A 19,368-nucleotide genomic window follows, 5' to 3' on the forward strand; every position below is an offset into this window, starting at 1 on the left:
GAATGAAAAGACAATGGGGAGGTTTTCCCATTTTCCTTTGACCTTGCAGAGAAAGCATTTGGTCAGTTTGGGAGCCAAAATGGCTCCAGGGCTATATATAAAAGACCTTAATTTTTTTATTTCACCTGACTTCAGTGGGCGACCTCCGGAGCTTTTCTTCAGCCAGAACTGAGCTCTGGCCCTTCTCAGGCCGTTCTCTAAATCAATAAAAATGACCCAGGTTCCGCCCCACCCCCGACAAAAATCCTGGTTCCAGCCCCGGTTCCAGCCCCTTTTTCTCGAAAGGGGTTGCCTCACCGGGTTGTGGCAGAGACAGACAGACAGGCGGGCGGGCGGGCGGCCGTGCTGCAGCCTCCTCCCCCCGGGGTGGAAACCAGTCCTTTGGCTTGAATGGCCGGGGTCTTTTCTGAGGGGGTGGGATCATGTTTTCATCTAGGGTTTTGTTGTTGTTGTTTTGCAAAAAAAGAACGGTTTCTTTTATTTTTTAAAATGCTGGCCTTCGCGCGCGTGTGGACGCGCGGGCGTTTGCTCCTTCCTTAAGGTCTGGCTTTTCGGTTGCCCTGGGAAAAAGCGACCAGTCCACGGACGCCCTGGCGCCCCCGAGGTCGGCGCTTCTTTGGCAGGCGAGTCTCGCGGCTCCTGGGTCTTTCTTGCCAAGCGCAGATTCCCCCCGTTTTTTCTGCCGGTGAGCTCACTTGCTTACTGCGCATGTCACAGAGCGCGGCGGGGGCGGGGCTTGGCCTCCGGTGCGCGTGTGCAGAAAGCGGCGAGAGGCGGGGCCCAGCGAGGGCGGAATCCCGCGAGGGCCGCCGGGAAGAGGGAGGCGGGCGGGCGGCCATGGCGCTGGCAGGTACCGTGCGGGGCGCGGAGAGGGGCGGGGGGGGGCGGCGTGAATCCCGCTTGGCCACCTCCGTTTCTGCGCCCTTCGCTCTCGCCCCTTGGCAGCTGCCTGGGCCGGAGGAGGGAGACCGGCGAGGCCGCCTGCTAAGCCCCCTCCCAGGACGCGCGTCGGCCGCTGCTCGTGTGGACTTGCGCCAGCGTTAGGACCGGGCACACAGCCACCCCGTCCCGCTTCTCCTCCCCGAACCCGGCCACGTTTGCGAACAGGAAAAGGGGGCCTTTTTAGTTGCAGCTGGGTTTTTAAAAAAGGGTTTGTTCGGTTTTGTAGGATAGCAAAACACAGGTGGCAGTCTAAAACAAAGCAAAATAAGAGTCTTGACAGCCAGAGCTGTTTGACAGTAGAAGAGACTCTCTGGGAAGGCCTCGCCTTTCTTGGAGGTTTCTGAGCAGAGGTTGGCTGATCTAGTCGCGATTCCTGCATCGCAGGGGGTTGGACTACAGGACCCTCAGGGTCCCTTCCAACTCTGCAATTAGTGAGAGTAATAAAATCTTACCAAAACAGCATTGAAATGTCACGGCTCTTTCAGGCCTCCGTGCCTGAATGGAAACAGTTGTGTCTGTTGTTAAGCAACTGGGAGTGTCCGTTCTCTGCACTAATATTATAACAATGTCAGAAGATCCCTTTTGGCCCATCCAGTCCATCATCCATTTCTCACACTGGCCAGCCAGATACCTTTGGAAGCCAACAAGCACAGCCCACCCACTTATGAACCCCAATAACTGGCATTCAGAGGCCGGAGCGTTGGACGAGGTCCTGGGAGCTCTGGGTTCAAATCCCCACTCAATCATGTAGCTCACTGGGTGACCTGGGGCCAGTCACAGCCTCTTAACCTGCCTCACAGGGTCATTAACTGCAGTGTGTGTGTGTGTGTGTGTGTGTGTGCGCGCGCGCCATGTCCTTGGAGAAAAAGGTGGGGTGTAATGCAAGAAAAAAATCGCTCTTCTGCTTACCTGCTTAACTTTCTTAAAGCCAGCCGGATGGGGATGTTTGTCACCAGGCACCCAGAGATCTCCGCATGCTCGCAATTGGACCTGTGCCAGTTGGAAAATGCGCATAACTAATTTCTAACACTGGAGGCAGAGATAACCTGGATACAGTGATTCATGCTCTGGTAACTCCAAATTAGATTAGTGTAACATGGACTGCAGCTAGTATAGAATGCAGCAAGCGTATTGGCTGACTTGTCAAGCTGAGCACCAGTTCTGAAAAGGCTGCACTGTCTGCCTGTAAGTACTGAATTCACCTCAGGGTTAGGACTAATTTAGAAGGACTCAAATGACTTGGGACGCAGTTACCTGAAGCCTTTCCTGCTGTCATTGTGCCCATATGTTAAGATCTGCTGTGGATGGCTTTCTTGTCCATTGCTGAGTGAGGCACGTACCTTGAAACTCACAAAAGGACTTGGATGGGTTTGAAATTCCCTGTCTCTGGAAATCTACCTGGTGCCAACGCAGGCACTGCTGTATTTTTGTTGTTGGCATTCTCCTGTCTCGGGAGATAATGGAGGAGGAGTGTTCCTTGGGGAAAAGTCAAACTATTGGGGAGTTACAGCACCTGCTGTTAGTCCACTGACTTTAGTAGGAAAGAGAAGAACCTATAATTTATTTTTATGGTTTTTCTAGAATTGTTAATTTGAGTTTAGATGGGATGGGTACTGCGCTGGAATCACAGTTGATTGAAGGCGAGGTTTACAATGAAATAAAACTCTGGAGAGGTGGTATTTGGGTGTTTCTTCTAATGAAAAAACTGTTGAAACTTACAACTCCCCCCTGCCCCACAGGTGATGCAACAGAGTTTTGGAGGCAGATTGAAGATAGCCGAGTGGATTTGATATTTGAGCAAGTGCAGAAGGTACTTTGGTCTCTGAAGCAGAAGATCAAGGACAGAACTGCAACAGATGAAGGTTTGGAATCCTTTGTTCTGATTATCAAACCTTGAATGGCTTAATTCATATTGCGTACAGAATAAACGGTGCAAACTAAGATTTACCATTCATTTATTTGCATGGTTATCATTTTTAGAGGCTGTATTTTTAATACAGATTTTTAAAAGTTGGTATTACTTTTATTTAAACAGAGTACTGCCAAGCTCTGGCATTTGTGAATCAAGTGGATATGACTAACCTCCTACCTCTGACAAATGGTACGAAAAGAGTTTTCATATTTTCTGTGTGTTGGTTTTTACTAAGCTAGAAATATTAGCTATCACTTCAAAAACTATGGAAAACCCATTCTAATATGGCCTGCATGTTGGAGCTTCACATTGCTATGGGAGCCTAATTGTGAAGCCTGATTTGTTCAATTCTCTTTCGAGTATTAGGATTATGGATGTTTGGGCTCTGTTCCACTCAAGCGTAATGTCCAATGTGCAAAAGTCAGGCATGTGTATATGTTCCTGATCCCCCACTGAACACGGTTACGGACATCTTTTAATCTATCTGCGGTATATAACTTGGAGAATAATTTTAGAGTTTCTCGTGAGAAGGTTAGGAATGCTGAGAGTTGTGACATCCATGTCGGCCAATCTACAGCTGCAAGGCATCGGTGGTGGCACTGCCTTTCCTCTGGGCTTTGCATCCCAAAGGTTTAAAGCAGGAATGGGGAACCTATCCAGTCTGAGGGCCATGTTCTCTTCTAGGCAGCCTTCCAAGGGCCACATGCTACTGGTGGGTGGGGTCAGGTGAAAAGGTGGGCAGAGCAACTACCATACTTTTCCGTGTATAAGACTAGGGTTTTTTTTACTAAAAAATAATGTTAAAAGGGGGATAGTCTTATACACGGGGCAATCTGCCCCCATTTCCTTAATTTTGAGTCCCCCCAAATAGTCTTATACATTGAAAAATATGGTAATTTATATTTTACCTTTTTGCAGTAGACTAGTTTACACATCCAGACAGCAAGAGGCATTATCAGAGCTCAAGGACACATTCCAGTCAGGCCAACGTGCAGCATGTGAGCTGGGCCAGGGAGGGGGCTGCCTGGGGAGAGTTTTGAGGGCCACTTTTGGCCCCTGGGCCTGAGGTTTCCCACCCCTGCTTTGAAGGTCACATGAATTCTGTTAGGTGGGACATAATTGTTCCTCTTTTACTGGGTCAGACTCAGACTCCATCCAACTGAAGGCAGTTTGTGGTTTTCCAGAGTTTCTGGTGAAGGAGTTTCCAAGCCATCCTGCTTAATCTCCTCGTGCAATAACTAAACACTGCATTTATTCATTGTTCCTCACTTGGGCATAGTGTACAACAGGGTGGATAAAAATCAATGATTTCTTTTAATTAAAAAAAGGATTTTTAAAAATTTAAATCAGATTTTTTTATAATTTAAATCAGATTTTTAAAATAAAATGCTTTTGGAGGAAAAATATTTCTAAAGATAGTTTTCTATTTAAGTTACATTATAGTCCAAAGGAAATAAGGATTTGTTTTAAGTTTTTCATGTGTGCTAAAACTCAGTCTAAGTTGTTTTTTTTAAAAAAAATGTTTAACCACATCAGTTAACAAACATGGATACATATGCTATAATGTTACTGTTTTAGTTAAATAAATTGTTTAAATTGTTATTAAGGAAATGATTATTTTTCTCCTTCCAATAAAGTACAGCAGAAAAGTTCAAATATAAACAGTTAACTTGTTAAAACTCACAATAATTTAATAATTATCTATGTATTTCTAATAGTATAACCAAATCAGTAATTTTTGATATAACTGTAAAAAATATTCTGAAAATTTATTATTCCAAAAATGAAACCTTAATCTGGTTGTAAATATTAAGATTATACCAGCAAGAATGAGTCTTTCTGTTAAAAAAATGATTTAAATCAAGTCTAACTGAGTAGTGATTTAAATCAAGTCTTACTGACTAGTGATTTAAATGGATTTGATTTAAATCAAATCCACCCTGGTGTACAATCACCAACACATCAGTCACCAACCTTGCCTCTAGTTTGGCTCTTGAGCTCTTGAAGTGTTGGAAGAAATCTATAACATTTGGGTGGTATTCAACTAAGTTTTACTCAGAGCACACCCAGTGAAATTAATTAACTTGGTCCTGTTCAATGATTTTAATGATTCTATTCTGAGCAAAATGTGGTTGAATGCCACTCACGGTGTTTGACATATTCTATCTTTCCAAAGGACAAAGCCACCACCCCCTATTCTGTGCAAATATGTTGCAGTCCTGGGAGTGGCAAATTAATCCATTATGTTGATTTCTGTTTTGATTTCTGTTTTGACAATAGTCACAGAATTCTTTTGCCTTAAAATCACCAGCTTTCTTGGGAGTCTGGGATGAGGTAGGATAAAATATACCCCATATGTCCTCAGATCCCCAAAGTTTCACAGTGATTTGAAGCATGAGGGTGGAATTGGCATAATACAACTGAAGACACTCAGGCTGATGACAGCAGAAGTTTCTTGTCATGTGTGAAATAATTAAGACACTTAAAATGCTGTCTTAAGACCTTTGTTAATATATGCATATTTACAAATCATTATTGGTTTAAATAAAAGTCTGTACTGCATTTAATTGTGACTGTTCTTAATTGCAATCTAAAATGTATATTGCTAGAGTTTATATTTTACTTTTCAAAGTAAATAATGCTGTTACTGAAGAAGATGTGCAGAAATTTGAGCCTGGTTTACATCCTTCTGCCTCAAGTGAAATTATAGAGAATCCTGGAGATGATTTTTCTTTGTGAGTAAACCATATTTTTGTTGCTTTTATTTCTTAGGAGTTTGTAAAAATTAGGAACAACAAAACCATCTAGAACCCTACAGATAGGGGTGCTTGAGGATTTTGTTCATTCCATGTTTTGAGGTGGACAAAACTGTTGAAGCCACCTGAACCACTGTGCAGTCAGTAGGATAACAGCACCTCATAGAGTACAGACCAAAGTGCATGGAATATGGCCCAAAATTTCCATTAAAATGCCCTTCATTGTGGTAATGGGGAGGAAGGAATGGATCACTGATAGGGAAATGTAGTGAAGTAGTGATTCACCCATTCCTAGTCCAAGCGTGACTGGCTATGTAAGACCTGCATATAGACTTCCGTCGTCTCTACCACAGTGCCTGTCCCTTTCTGGTCTGCCCATTCATTTCCCCAGGTTGCCTTCCCCTTTTGGGCTCCTTCCTCTACTTTCTCCCTAATTCTGCCCTGTTTTCTAAACCAGTCTTCCTGTCTAACCTCCCTTCAGGATCTGAGCAGCTCTGCTCAGGAGGAAAGGACCCAATCCTCATTCTGTAGGCTGAAGGTGACACAGAGGCCTCTAGGGATCCCTTTCTATCCTCCTCTCCTCCCCACACCCCTGACCAGAAAGTGAGTTTGGCTCAGGTGGACAAAGTCAGAATCCAGTGCTTGGGGCATGGCCTTCTTCCTCCACCCCGGAGCTCCTGTAGACAGAGGTTTCTGCATACCAAATGAAAAACATTCATAACTGATGTCAGCAATTTGCCACACATGTTCTCCTCTGACCATTATTAATAAGATAGATGCAGAATGCAAATGTGATCAAAATGCTCACTTTTGTGGCTTGAAACGAGTGAATTCAATCAACAATTGTATCTGAACAAAAACTAACTTACTGATTGTCTGACATATTTTTCTTCCAACACTTGCATGTGTGCTTGTAAACAGAAGAATGAAGATAAAGGAGGCGATACATTCAAGGAGTAGAGGCGAACCTGCAGAAGTGTCTTCAAAATTCCCCTATGAAGATCATGTATGCTCTAAAGAATGTCTTGCCAAAAGGCCATGGAATTCATACAAGGATGAAAACCCTCTTCATCTACCAATCCTGTGTCGCTTCCAAAGATGGCACGCCAAACCAGATTATGTGTCAAAGTCACACAATGTTATATACAAAGCTCCCTGTGGAAGGAGTCTGAGAAATTTTCAAGATGTTCAGAATTATTTGTTTCAGACAGAGTGCACTTACTTATATTTAGATCACTTTTCTTTCAATACCTATGTACAGGTGTTTAGAAACAATCCTAGTTGCCAGCCCTTTGTGTTTGATTTTGATATCAGCAACGGGGCAGAGACAATACCAGTTTCTTTCTGTAATGACATAGACCACGACCGACTACCTTACTTTAAATATCGGAAGGTCTCTTGGCCCCATGGATACTTCTTGAACAATTTCTCCAGCATGTTTATTGACTCATGCAGTTGCACAGATGGCTGCACAGACAGGTATGTATTCTAAACTTACTGTTCAGCACTGCAAATACCCTTGGACATATTTACATCAGTTGCACAGATGGCTGCACAGACAGGTATGTATTCTAAACTTACTGTTCAGCACTGCAAATACCCTTGGACATATTTACATGTATATTGAGGCAGAGTGGTGTGCAGCATTTAATCTACAGATTTGCAAAGAGTTAGCAGCTTTAAACTGCATTGCCAAAGGTGAGGACTTACCTGATTTCTACAAATAATCAGAGTTCAAGCATGGACACTGTATTCTATTCTTACGCTTTTCATAAAAAGGGCCTAGAACAGTGCAGTCCTGGGTTTAATTTAAAGAGTGGGTGTTAGGGGCTGGACTAAGGAGGAATGGTGGGAGCCCCCCCCCTTCTCTTGAACCTTCCCAAGAACAGGAGGACAGTATAGATTTAGAACAGTGGTTTGCAGAAGGCCATAGTTCAGAGACTGCAGAGGAGAAAATCTGGGGAATATTGGGAGAGGAACAGCAGGAAGAAGCACTGGGGGAGAGACAGCTGACAGACTCCGTGTCCTTGGAAAGCATTCCTGATCCCCGCTCTCCCAGGACCAGGCGGGCATTGAGAGTAGTAGAACAGAAACCTCAGGCAGAAAGCTCAGATCAGCCGGTGCAGCGATGACATAGAATAGGAGAGACGGAGGGGATTGGACTTTACTCGGAGCAATGCCATTATTTAATAGAGACTGCATTCCTTCGTGTCTCTCTCTCTCTGAATAAATTATGTGGTAAGAACTCTTCTCGTTTATCTGCTTTTTGGTTGCCCCTGGGGGAGGAATTGGATACCTTGAAGCCTGACAGTGGGGTACACTAATGTACTTTTCAAAACTGTTTACTGAAAAGTCTTTTTAAACATGCAGAGAACATAAAAAGCTTTAAATAAGCAGCTCTGTTAAATGGAAAGGATCGTAATATTTAACTTGCTGGCTATGCTGTCTTTCTTGAGACAGCTATTGGCTTGCTGTGCTACCTATCAGCTCCTTTGAAAATTTAATGATTAAACACATGTCCAGAGAGTAAATGGGCTATATTGCTTTATTTCATATCCTTATTTGCACTAGATCTACTGTGTGCTTTCTAGGACAAAATGTGCATGTCTGCTTCTAACTGAAAGAAACTGCCATGAAGCTTCTGTGTCTTCAGGAAAAGAAGCATCTAATGGATATAATTATAAAAGACTCGATGGACCTGTGCCCAGCGGGTATGCAACCCCAACTTTATTTTTACCTGAAGGCCAGACATTGTGGTTCCATTGTGTCCTTAATTCAAGCTGTCTTGTTTTGGTCATGTAGAGAATGGGAACCCCATTGCTTTGCTGTTCTATTTTAAGTGGCAGCTTTCAGCTTAACAGAAGAAAAGTGTAGCATTGAACTTGCCCCAGAAAAAAACAACTAAGAAAAAGGGTATCCTTGATCCTAGTAGACAAGATTGGGCAACAAATACGATGGAAATTGTGGTTCTCATGTACTAGCAGTTCCTTTATTTATATTATAAATTTATCGCAAGATACATTGGCCTGGCACCATCAGAATCAACGTTTAGATGCCAAGCAAGTACTTTCCTGTATTTGACTCTTAATTGGGGTCAGATAGTATGATACGCTAACCTACATTGATGTTCAGCTTTTAGTAAGCTGAGATAAAAGTCTTTATGTTGTTGCAGGATGATTACTTTAAGTTAATAATATTGCTTTATCTTTTTGAAGTACTTGAAATGTGTTATGTATGCTTTAATAATAACTAGTGTATACATATAATAATGATGATGATGGAGTGATAGCACAGTCAGTGGAGCATGAAAATCTTAATCTCATCTCCACATTGGGTGAAAGATTCTACTTTGCAGGGGTTTGGACTGGATGACCCTTGTGGTCCCTTCTAACTCTTCTAACTCTAGAATGTTAAGTGGCCGAGGTTTTGAGATCTCCAGGGGAGTCCCTATTGGCACATTTGCTTACCTGTAAGGTTCATAAGACAGTGTTGCATGAGATGGCCTTTTCTTTAATGGCCCTCAGGTTGTGGAGTGCTCTCCTGTCTAAGGTGTGTCTGGCCACATGATTATGGACATTTTGACAACTGGTCAATACAAGCTTTTCTGCACAAGCCTTTTTATGAAGTTTACAATTTGTTTGTGTTGAGCTGTATGGGATGACATGCTAAAAGGTGAGCTAAATAAATAGAAACATAATGGTTCCTCCCACCTGACCCAACACTCTGGAGCAGATTTCGAGGGTGCCCAGCAGGCTGCAGGGTTAAGGAGGGAGAAATTCCTTTGTGCAGGTGGACGTTTTCTGTGCAAGTTGGAACTGCAGTGTTTGATACAAGCCCCTAACTATAAATACTGAATGTGTGGGCTATACATTTTCAGAATGCATCATCACACTGTACTGCTGGTACTTCCATGTTAGGATCCCTTTATTGTATATTGCTACTCCTCTTGCTTTCTCATTTCCTTGCGCTAATTAAGCCTAACTCAGCCTCATACTATTCATACATTTGCTGTTTCCTATAGCAATGTGGATCTCTTGCATTGAGGCTTGTATTTTCTTCTGTAGGTATTCCAAATATTGTAGGTGCTAGCGGTGCATATTGCTGCTTCAGTTTCTGCATCTAAACATGCAGCAGCTCCTGAGAAAGTGCTGGAGCTCCAAGAGGATCCTCTTGTCCTCAGCGTTGTTCACTCAGCTGCTCTCCCCACCCTCTGAAATATTGAACCTGTAATGCTGCTGTTTTCTTTTTGTGGCAGAATTTATGAATGCAGTGTGTTATGCAGCTGTGACAAGATTATGTGCCAGAACAGATTAGTGCAGCATGGTCTTCAGGTTCGGCTGCAGGTCTTCAAAACTGAAAAGAAGGGCTGGGGAGTCCGTTGCCTTGATGACATTGACAAAGGGACTTTCATTTGTACATACTCAGGTAATTTAATGTAGTCCATATTTTTTATTTTTTTATTGCTTTTTCACAAATAGATATACATATGCAAATATCTTAGAATCCTAGAGTTGGAAGAGACCACAAGGGCCATCGAGTCCAACCCCCTGCCAAGCAGGAAACACCATCAGAGCACTCCTGACATATGGTTGTCAAGCCTCTGCTTAAAGACCTCCAAAGCAGGAGACTCCACCACACTCCTTGGCAGCAAATTCCACTGTCGAACAGCTCTTACTGTCAGAAAGTTCTTCCTAGTGTTTAGGTGGAATCTTCTTTCTTGTAGTTTGGATCCATTGCTCCGTGTCCGCTTCTCTGGAGCAGCAGAAAACAACCTTTCTCCCTCCTCTATGTGACATCCTTTTATATATTTGAACATGGCTATCATATCACCCCTTAACCTCCTCTTCTCCAGGCTAAACATGCCCAGCTCCCTTAGCCGTTCCTCATAAGGCATCGTTTCCAGACCTTTGACCATTTTGGTTGCCCTCCTCTGGACACGTTCCAGTTTGTCAGTGTCCTTCTTGAACTGTGGTGCCCAGAACTGGACACAGTACTCCAGGTGAGGTCTGACCAGAGCAGAATACAGTGGCACTATTACTTCCCTTGATCTAGATGCTAGACTCCTATTGATGCAGCCCAGAATTGCATTGGCTTTTTTAGCTGCCGCGTCACACTGTTGGCTCATGTCAAGTTTGTGGTCAACCAAGACTCCTAGATCCTTTTCACATGTACTGCTCTCAAGCCAGGTGTCCCCCATCTTGTATTTGTGCCTCTCATTTTTTTTGCCCAAGTGCAATACTTTACATTTCTCCCTGTTAAAGTTCATCTTGTTTGTTTTGGCCCAGTTCTCTAATCTGTCAAGGTCGTTTTGAAGTGTGATCCTGTCCTCTGGGGTGTTAGCCACCCCTCCCAGTTTGGTGTCATCTGCAAATTTGATCAGGATGCCCTTGAGTCCATCATCCAAGTCGTTGATAAAGATGTTGAATAAGACCGGGCCCAAGACAGAACCCTGTGGCACCCCACTAGTCACTCTTCTCCAGGATGAAGAGGAACCATTGATGAGCACCCTTTGGGTTCGGTCAGTCAGCCAGTTACAAATCCACTGAGTGGTATCATAGTCAAGACCGCATTTTACCAGCTTCTTTCCAAGAATATCATGGGGCACCTTGTCAAATTCCTTGCTGAAATCAAGGTAGGCTACATCCACTGCGTTGCCTTCATCTACCAGGCTTGTAATTCTGTCAAAAAACGAGATCAGGTTAGTCTGACATGACTTATTTCTCAGAAATCCATGCTGACTATTGGTGATCACAGTATTCCTTTCTAGGTGCTCACAGACTGTTTGCTTAATGATCTGCTCCAGAATCTTCCCTGGTATTGATGTCAGACTGACTGGGCGGTAATGATTTGGGTCCTCTCTTTCCCCCTTTTTGAAAATAGGGACAACATTTGCCCTCCTCCAGTCTTATCTCTCCTCCTATCTTCTTCCATTTCCTTTAGTTATATAAACTACAGTATATTCTTACTTACATTCATTGCATTTTACTTTTCAACATAGTGAAACAGTCACCAAAATACAAATCCCACCCAAAAGTCAACTTGGAGGGGGGGAGAAGAACCATCCTTCAAATAGTTCCAAAGTAAAACCTGCGTATCTTGGTAGAAAATTCATGGTTAACATTAGACACTTGTGAGGCAGTAACTGGAATATTGATTGTTCATACAGGAGATGGATGGTAAAAATAGGTTCCAAGTGTTATGAGCTTATACATATGTACAGTAAACATGGCAGAACCCATCCCTCTCTTGTCTTGGGGGAGCCATCCAAACTGGTGGGCATCCCTACCTCTTGTGGAAACTAACTCTATAGTTTTAACTATGTGGTGGCCATCTTCCAAATACCAGGTCCAAAGAGAGAACTGGAGATGCACAAAGTCTTCTCAGTCTGCATAATGGCCCAGCACGCCTGGCATTCACAGGAAGAGAGAAGACAGATGGGTGTCTTGCCCACCCTTGAATAAATCATGCCCCAACTCCTGCTTAGTTTTTTAAAAAAGAAGTCCAAATCCAAAATACCCATTGTAAGAAGCATGTAAGCCTGGTGTTGCCTGCAGCCAGGATGGATCCCTCCATATATGGAGAAATCAATTTGATTCATTTAAATAACCCCAATTATCCTCACCATAGAATGTAAACCACACTGAAATTATTTAAAGCTGCTATATAGAGAGCTTGTTTGGGGCTTATTGCTATTCTGGAACCTGAGCATTTTATACTTACATAACAGGAATGGGATGAGAATTATGGAGAGAAGGGGGAGAAGTGTTTTTCTTTCCTTCTTCCTGAAGCATTGCTAGATAACACAGGGAGGGATGTCTTGGCCCCTCCAGCCCTAATCTTCCCCCCAGGGTGCTTCGGATAAGCTGTTAGGGACTTTGGCAGGCCACTCCCTCTCCACCCCCATTTCCTCTCCATTCCCCCCACCCTCACTTATCAACTGACACGGTAGTGTTTTGTGCATCGTGGAAGCTCATGATTCAAAGTTCAATGCGCCTAACAAGTTCCCAGGCTATGCAGAAAATACCGTCTTGTTTTTGGATGGCCCAGGTTCACTTCCAAACCCATGAGAACTCAAGTACTCAAGGGCAGCCATGCTGACCTCTAGAATACTCTACTCCACCGGCAGCCTGATTTCCTCCGCCCATTTTTCACATTCTGTGACTGCTGAGCACCCTCAGTCTTCCTTGGAGTTTCGCCTTAGACACTGTGTTGTGCTGACCTTGAGGTTCCCCTGAACATACTGATATTTTTCTCTTGTTTCTCAGTGGCCCCATTTGGACTCAGTTATGTTGGAACTAATCGCCTGAGTTCACTTTTAGAGTCAGTAATGTTAGGATTAAAACTTATATTTGGAAAATTTTGAATGCATTCATTGCTTCTGCAAACACCCATAACCATCTGTTTCACTGCAAATACTAGAATATAGAATATATCCTTTTTTTCTTTAGGCAAACTGATGAGCAAAGATGAATCCAGGCAACCTAAAGATAAAGGTGGTGAGGTTAAAGAGGAAGATACAGAGAATGGTGACAGAAGCCACACTTTATTTAAAAAAAGGATAAAACTGGATATGTTCTGTTCTGATTCAGAGACTGAAGTTATCCAAACCACTAGGAAGCAAAAATCTTTGCCTGTAAAAGGTGAAGATCAGCTAAGTGTGTAAGTTCAAGTAACAGTTTTGGGAGTCACTGTGAGTTCTATCCAAGATCTCCATGGCCAGTAAACTTCATCAAAGAAAAACTCAGCAGCACAGGCCATTCTTTATGTTTGGAGCAAGTGAATATCTCAGGCATTCTTTCCCCCAGGTTTCCCTTCCTTTTTTCTGATCATCCTTCTCCCTCACTTGGGAAGGAAGGACTGGCCTTATCAGTTGCTGACATTGACCCTGGCCTTGTCCAGCCTAGTGCAGTGGTCAGCCATTTATATTTTGTGTTGTTCCTTCCCAATACCACTGGCACAAAAAATGTTAATAACAATCGTAGTGGCAGCATGGTAATGTCTTTTGTTTGACCGGTTCTGGAAACCTTTCAAGCTAGAAATAACATTTCACATATCTAATGAAATAGTAGAGAACAGCTTGTCAACTTTAGTTCAGCATTTCTTCCAGTATGATTGCATCTTCAGAACTAAAAGCCACGAAGGATTTTGAACACTTGGTCCTAATTCCCTGACTCCCTCATTTATCTGAGGCTCAAGAAGTTAAATTTATGTACACTTAAAAAAAACAAAAACCCTTAATATTGACAAGTGGGTTAACATTTAGCCTGCTTTAAAATTCTGTGATAGGAAATTGTCTTCAGAGTATAAATGCTACTAAATGCTAATGTTTCTGCCTTGTAAAACTTCCATATAATGTTTGGTAAGAAATTTGCTTTGTCCTTTTGAAATTGTAAAATTTATAGGAAGAATATTTTATAATTCATTGTGCAAGTTGCATAAAGTCCTTTATCCATTTCTCTTTAGAATTCAGAGTTGTCAAAGCTACAGCGGTAACAGTACTCAGACTTACGAAGCTGTCACAAGACCGAAAACTCGAACATCTGTTCTTCAGAAACATCAGCGGCAACTAGTAAAAATTCTACCTTTTTTTGTCTTCAAGGAGTTCCACCTGCTTTCTCTGTCTATTCTTTTCTCAGCTATCAAAATGATTTGTGGTACAACAAAATCTGTTACTAGCTTGCTACTTCCTTCTCTTTTCCACCATGTAAAATGTGTATATTTCTACACCTCAGTGAGATTGTACCCTTGTTTTGTGAGAAGTGAGGGGATGACCTGCCCACTCCTGTTACAGGGTGCAGGTAGCCAAGTCTGTGTCGTCCTACAGCTGCTGCTTCTACTCCTCAAGTCACCATAGGCGAAGTGATAAAGAGTGTGGATAAAAGCTTTCTTGTTCAGCCTGCCCATTGAAAAGGGGAATGCAGTGGGCAGAAAATACTATTCTAAAATTTCTATGGACCATGGGAAAGTTGCTACAGTAGACAGTGAATTGTATCCAGCTATGTCAAAGAGTAGACCCTTTGAAATTTACAGTCTACTCTGGGGATGTCTTAGCAAATCTTAGTTGATTACATCACGGTGGCAAAAGAATATTCACAGAATGTTTATGTCTTGCAAGGGGGAGTGGGGAAAGTGATTTCTGTCACATGCTTTCCGCACATTGGAGCGTAAATAAAATACCTTTTATTTCCAGACCCTATTTTCAGGTAATCCTGCATTACAATGTGCAAGGCATTGGGCTCTGGAAAGTGGCCATTTTATTCCTCACCATGTCAAGGTAACCTGTTAAAAAAAGAAGTGTAGGCTTTGAGCAAAGAACAAACTATTGATTATGAACTTTTCTTCTGAGGGAATTGCTGATGCCAGTTCAGATGATGATGGAAGTTCTGTGTGCCAGAAATCATCAAGAAGTAAACTAACTGCTGCAGCCAAGAAAGGAGATGAAAGTAAGTTACTCTAGGTGGGGTGTGACCAAGGCAGAATGATCTGGACCCTGTACTTCTGTTGATGCAGCCTGGAATAGCATTAGCTTTTATTGCTACTGCATCATACTGTTGACTCATGTTAAGCATGTGGTCTACTAAAACCTCTAGATTTTTTCGCATATTTCCTATATTTGGGTTATTCCTGCGTAAGTGTAGAACTTTATATTTGTCCCTATGCCTTCTACATTTGTCCCTATTGAAATTCATTTTGTTCATTTTGGCCTAGTTCTCCAACCTGTTGAGGTAATTTTGAATCCTAATTCTATCTTCTGAGGTATTTGCTACCTCTCCTAATTTTGTGTCATCTGCAAATTTGATGAGTATCCCCTCAATTCTTTCATCAAAGTTATTTAAAAAGATGTTGAACACCACCAGGCCTAGGACAGAACCCTGAGGTACCCCAATTGTCAGGTTTTTTTCCAGGATGGTGAGGAATCATTGGGTTAGGCCAGTCAACATCCAAACAGCAACTTGTCATTGTACACTGGAGACTTTTAATAACAGCATGAATGTTTGATATTGAAACTGTTGGACGAGTTTAACTTGATGTTCGCTAATAATACACTATCCTGAAATGTGTGTTGACAGAATCAAGTCTACAAGAAGAGCTTGGTGAAATGGTGAGCATCGTACAGTCCGAAGGTAGTGTAGACTGCGTTAAAGAGAATCCTCTTTTCAACACCACTTTGAACAGTAAGCCAGCTGTGCAAGATGACAGAGAGATTAAAAAAAAAAGCAAGGACCTATTCTGGACTCAAGATATACACAAGAAAAGTTTCAAGAGAGGGAGAAGAGAATCTGCTCATAAAAAGCAAGCAACGGAAGATAGCAAAGCATTCCTAAAGAATAAGGAGAGCCCATGTTTGCTGGATGCAACCAAGGAAGGCAATGTGGGCAGATTTCTTAATGTAAGTAACAGTGGTATGTGTGTCTGGTTTAAAGCCGGCTATTGTATTGCAGAAATCTATTCTGAATATGAACCACCTCCCTCCCTTGTAAACAGTGCACATCTGGTCCCCAGGCCCCATTTTTGCTTTTGGCATTACTGGCTGCACCATGCCAGTATCTTTTATGGCCTTGGCTTACTGTTTCCCTACAAGGGAGGGAAATTTGTGGCCCTCCAGATGTTGTTGGACTGCAGCTCTCATCAGCCCCCGCCAGCAAGACCAGTGGCCAGTGATGATGGGAACTGTAGTCCAGCAAAATGTGGAAGGACAAAAGTTCCCCACCCTTCCCTACATTAACAGCTGAGATCCTCGGTCAGCACCATTGTCAGCTTTCCAGCTTGCCTGTGCATCAGCAGGCACATGTCCAATCCCATGCCTGGCATTCTGCCTGTAGTTCACGGAGGTCCTCCTTCATACTGTGTGTGGCTGGGTGTTTCACCCTCAAGGCTTAGCTTGCAAGATAGTATGAAATGCTTGTTTCGCTCAGACATAGGAGGCTTGCTGCATTCAAGTTAACTGGGATTCTTTGCTGTGCATGTCTGCAGCTGCTATTCCAACCCTGTCCTGTGCTGGCAGCCCCCTCCATGGAGGCAGAGGTTTGGTCCCTGAGCAATGTTCTTCCCTTTTACTGCCTAGCATCCCAGAGAGAGTGATCCTTTTGCTTTAGCAGTTTGGCATTGAGAAGGGTGCCAGTGTGTCTCCCCTATTTTCAAGCACCCACACTGCTGTTCTAGCAGGATTGCCCTTAGCTGTCAGATCAAGATTCTTCAGGAACACGGGCAATAAAGCAATGCATAGTCATCTCAATATTATTGTCACAAAATCTTACTCGTTTAAAAGTAGATCCCTGCTCTGCCTCCTGTACTGTTGATGTTAAGTATCTGTTTTGGGATCAAAGGGAAGATCTTGCTGTAAAACAAGAGCACTTTAGAGATTTTTTTTCTAAACTAACATTTGCACAAGAAAGTATATTAATAGCAGAACCTGTCATTTTAACTTTCATTGGTTTGTTCCGTTTACAGCACAGCTGCTCCCCTAATCTCTTTGTACAGAGTGTATTTGTAGAGACCCACGACAGAAATTTCCAGTGGGTGGCATTCTTCACAAACAGGTTTGATGTATTTTATTGTTTTCATCTTCATCCCACTGAAAGAGCAAAAAAATGTTTCCAACTAGGGGGGCGGGGAAAGAGTACAAAACCTAGAACCTGTGCTTTGACGTTTATCTTTACAGCCTAGGTTTCAGCACACACTTTGCTGCCATCCAACCAATACTTTATTTTGCTAGAAAAATACTGTGGCAGGAGTTCTTTTTATAAAGACAAAATGTGTGTCTGTGTGAGATTGTCAGTTGCTGCTTAAGCTATAATGGCACATTTCTGCATGCGCTATTATGACAGAAGTGGGTGCTTAACTTACATGACTTCAAGGGGCAAGGAACAGCTCAGTACACTAAACTGATCAATGATTTGTTTCCTTTATCCTGGTTAAGGAAACAAGCCATAATTAAGCCGTAATTGGATTTGCACAAGCCTTGTGTACCTGTAGAAATGGAAAAAGAAACCAAGAAACTGCAATTAATTATAGTTTTCCACTGTATGCAAATCAGGAACTATGGTTTAGCTCACAAAGAAGCCAGAACAAGAGCACTTTAGAGATTTTTTTTCTAAACTAACATTTGCACAAGAAAGTATATTAATAGCAGAACTCGTCCCCATCACCTCACTCGACTTACGGCAGGCTCACAGCCACAGAGAAAGAGGGCACATAGATTTAATCGTCTCCCATTTTGGTCAAGCTGTTTTATACATAGAAAAGGTTGTCACAGTGGGCTGGTTTTAGGAAAGGAGAGGAGGCATCATGCCACCGGGTCCCCATTTTTATGGGACCCTCATGGCAAAAGACCTCTCTGCATGATATCAACTTCTTACCTCCCCAAATGGCATGCATTTTGCTCACGAGGTAAAAGTGACTGATCTTATGTAGAGTGCCTTCCCCTCATTACAAAATAATCCCATTGCAATAGGTGAGTGTGAAGTTGTGCTTGTGGGTAGTTTTACACCCTGTTTTAGCTGTTGAGCATAAAAAATCCAGCTGCCTTTGGTTGCTGTTCTATTCACTGTGTGATATGTTTGCATCCTAGGCATGTAAAGGCTGGAACAGAACTCACATGGGATTATGGCTATGAAGCTGGAAGCATGCCTGAAACAGAGACTACTTGTCAGTGTGGTGCTCATAAGTGCAGAAAAAAAATATTATAGAGTTTTTTAGTCTTGTTAGTTGAGGTATTTTCAACGTTTTCCAGACCCAATACCCACTTTGGACCCAAACATATTTTGGGACATACAATGGTACCTCGGGTTACATACGCTTCAGGTTACAGACTCCGCTAACCCAGAAAATATTACCTTGGGTTAAGAACTTTGCTTCAGGATGAGAACAGAAATTATGCTCTGGCGGCGCGGTGGCAGCGGGAGGCCCCATTAGCTAAAGTGGTGCTTCAGGTTTCAGGTTAAGAACGGACCTCCAGAACGAATTAAGTACTTAACCCGAGGTACCACTGTAATTTCTTTTACCATATATTTGCACAGTGGTAGTGCTTCTGTTGCAATCCACCTTAGATCAGGCTGCGACTCACTAGAGGGTCCCAGCCCACTAGTTGAAGACTAGTGCATTAGCATAACAATTAGCATTTAAGGTACAGAAAGGTATTGTGTTACTGTAGGCCGGTTCACATGAACATGTTTATCAGGTGATAATTGCAGTTGTCTCTTGATAGCTGTTTGACAGCTGAACAGGCTCTTGGAAGGTGGACTCCCCCTTCACTTTTTAAGCAGAGGTTGGGTGGCTAACTCTCATGGATGCTTTAGTTGAGATTCCTTCATTACATGGGGTTGGGCCAGGGGTCTGATTCTATGGAGCTTTAGAATGCTAGCACAAATAGAGGTATAATAAGCATGCTGCTTGACAACCACTGACACAACGGTTCATGGGAACTGGCCCGAAACCTCTCTCAGAAAAAGAAATCTGTCTTAATAAAAACAGATTTTGAAGGAGTTGGTCTAATGGGGCTTTCATAGAATGAGATAGTTGTATATAAATAAATACCTTTCTCCTCTTCACTATCAAACTTAGCTTCAAGTACCTGGTTATTTGTGAGATACTTTCATAACAAGGTTGGGACTCTTTTCCGCTCAGTGAATCAGATCAGCTTTGGCCTCACAGCTAGGCAGGATCTAGATACCTGTGCACTTAAGATGTACCTGCTTCTATGATCAAGCCACTATTCTGTTAAAAACTCATTTTTGCTATTTGATCTCTGGAGGTATC

At 42.7% G+C, this 19,368-nt stretch overlaps 2 protein-coding genes across 6 annotated transcripts in view; one reads left to right on the forward strand and one right to left on the reverse strand.

Moving 5' to 3' along the window:
- Window positions 1-19,368, reverse strand: part of LOC310703069 (RCC1 and BTB domain-containing protein 1) — a 177,436-nt gene that overhangs the window by 93,591 nt on the left and 64,477 nt on the right. The gene's annotated exons all lie outside the window — the stretch shown is intronic.
- Window positions 766-19,349, forward strand: SETDB2 (SET domain bifurcated histone lysine methyltransferase 2). 5 transcript variants are annotated; one of them, XM_083495063.1, is made up of 13 exons: window positions 768-850; window positions 2,682-2,804; window positions 2,978-3,043; window positions 5,487-5,589; window positions 6,535-7,089; window positions 8,202-8,321; window positions 9,866-10,035; window positions 13,059-13,269; window positions 14,074-14,179; window positions 14,957-15,053; window positions 15,681-16,000; window positions 17,062-17,150; window positions 18,182-19,349. In XM_083495063.1, exons 1-13 carry the CDS (start codon window positions 838-840, stop codon window positions 18,297-18,299), a joined length of 2,091 nt encoding a protein of 696 aa, XP_083351189.1. In that variant the 5' UTR covers window positions 768-837; the 3' UTR covers window positions 18,300-19,349. The 5 variants fall into 5 exon arrangements, with proteins under 5 accessions (XP_083351192.1, XP_083351189.1, XP_083351190.1 ...); XM_083495067.1 differs by having other exon boundaries at window positions 803-850; window positions 6,532-7,089; XM_083495066.1 differs by lacking the exon at window positions 8,202-8,321 and having other exon boundaries at window positions 766-850; window positions 6,532-7,089.

This window comes from Podarcis liolepis, assembly GCF_965112155.1.
Source record: "Podarcis liolepis genome assembly, chromosome: 3".
Taxonomy (NCBI): domain Eukaryota; kingdom Metazoa; phylum Chordata; class Lepidosauria; order Squamata; family Lacertidae; genus Podarcis; species Podarcis liolepis.

Bases quoted from the DNA above. Each gene is read 5' to 3' on its own strand.
- SETDB2 (XM_083495067.1), top strand. The intron at 14,180-14,956 runs GTAAAAATTCTA...TTTTCTTCTGAG, and splicing joins AGAAACATCAGCGGCAACTA to GGAATTGCTGATGCCAGTTC. The intron at 16,001-17,061 runs GTAAGTAACAGT...TTCCGTTTACAG, and splicing joins ATGTGGGCAGATTTCTTAAT to CACAGCTGCTCCCCTAATCT.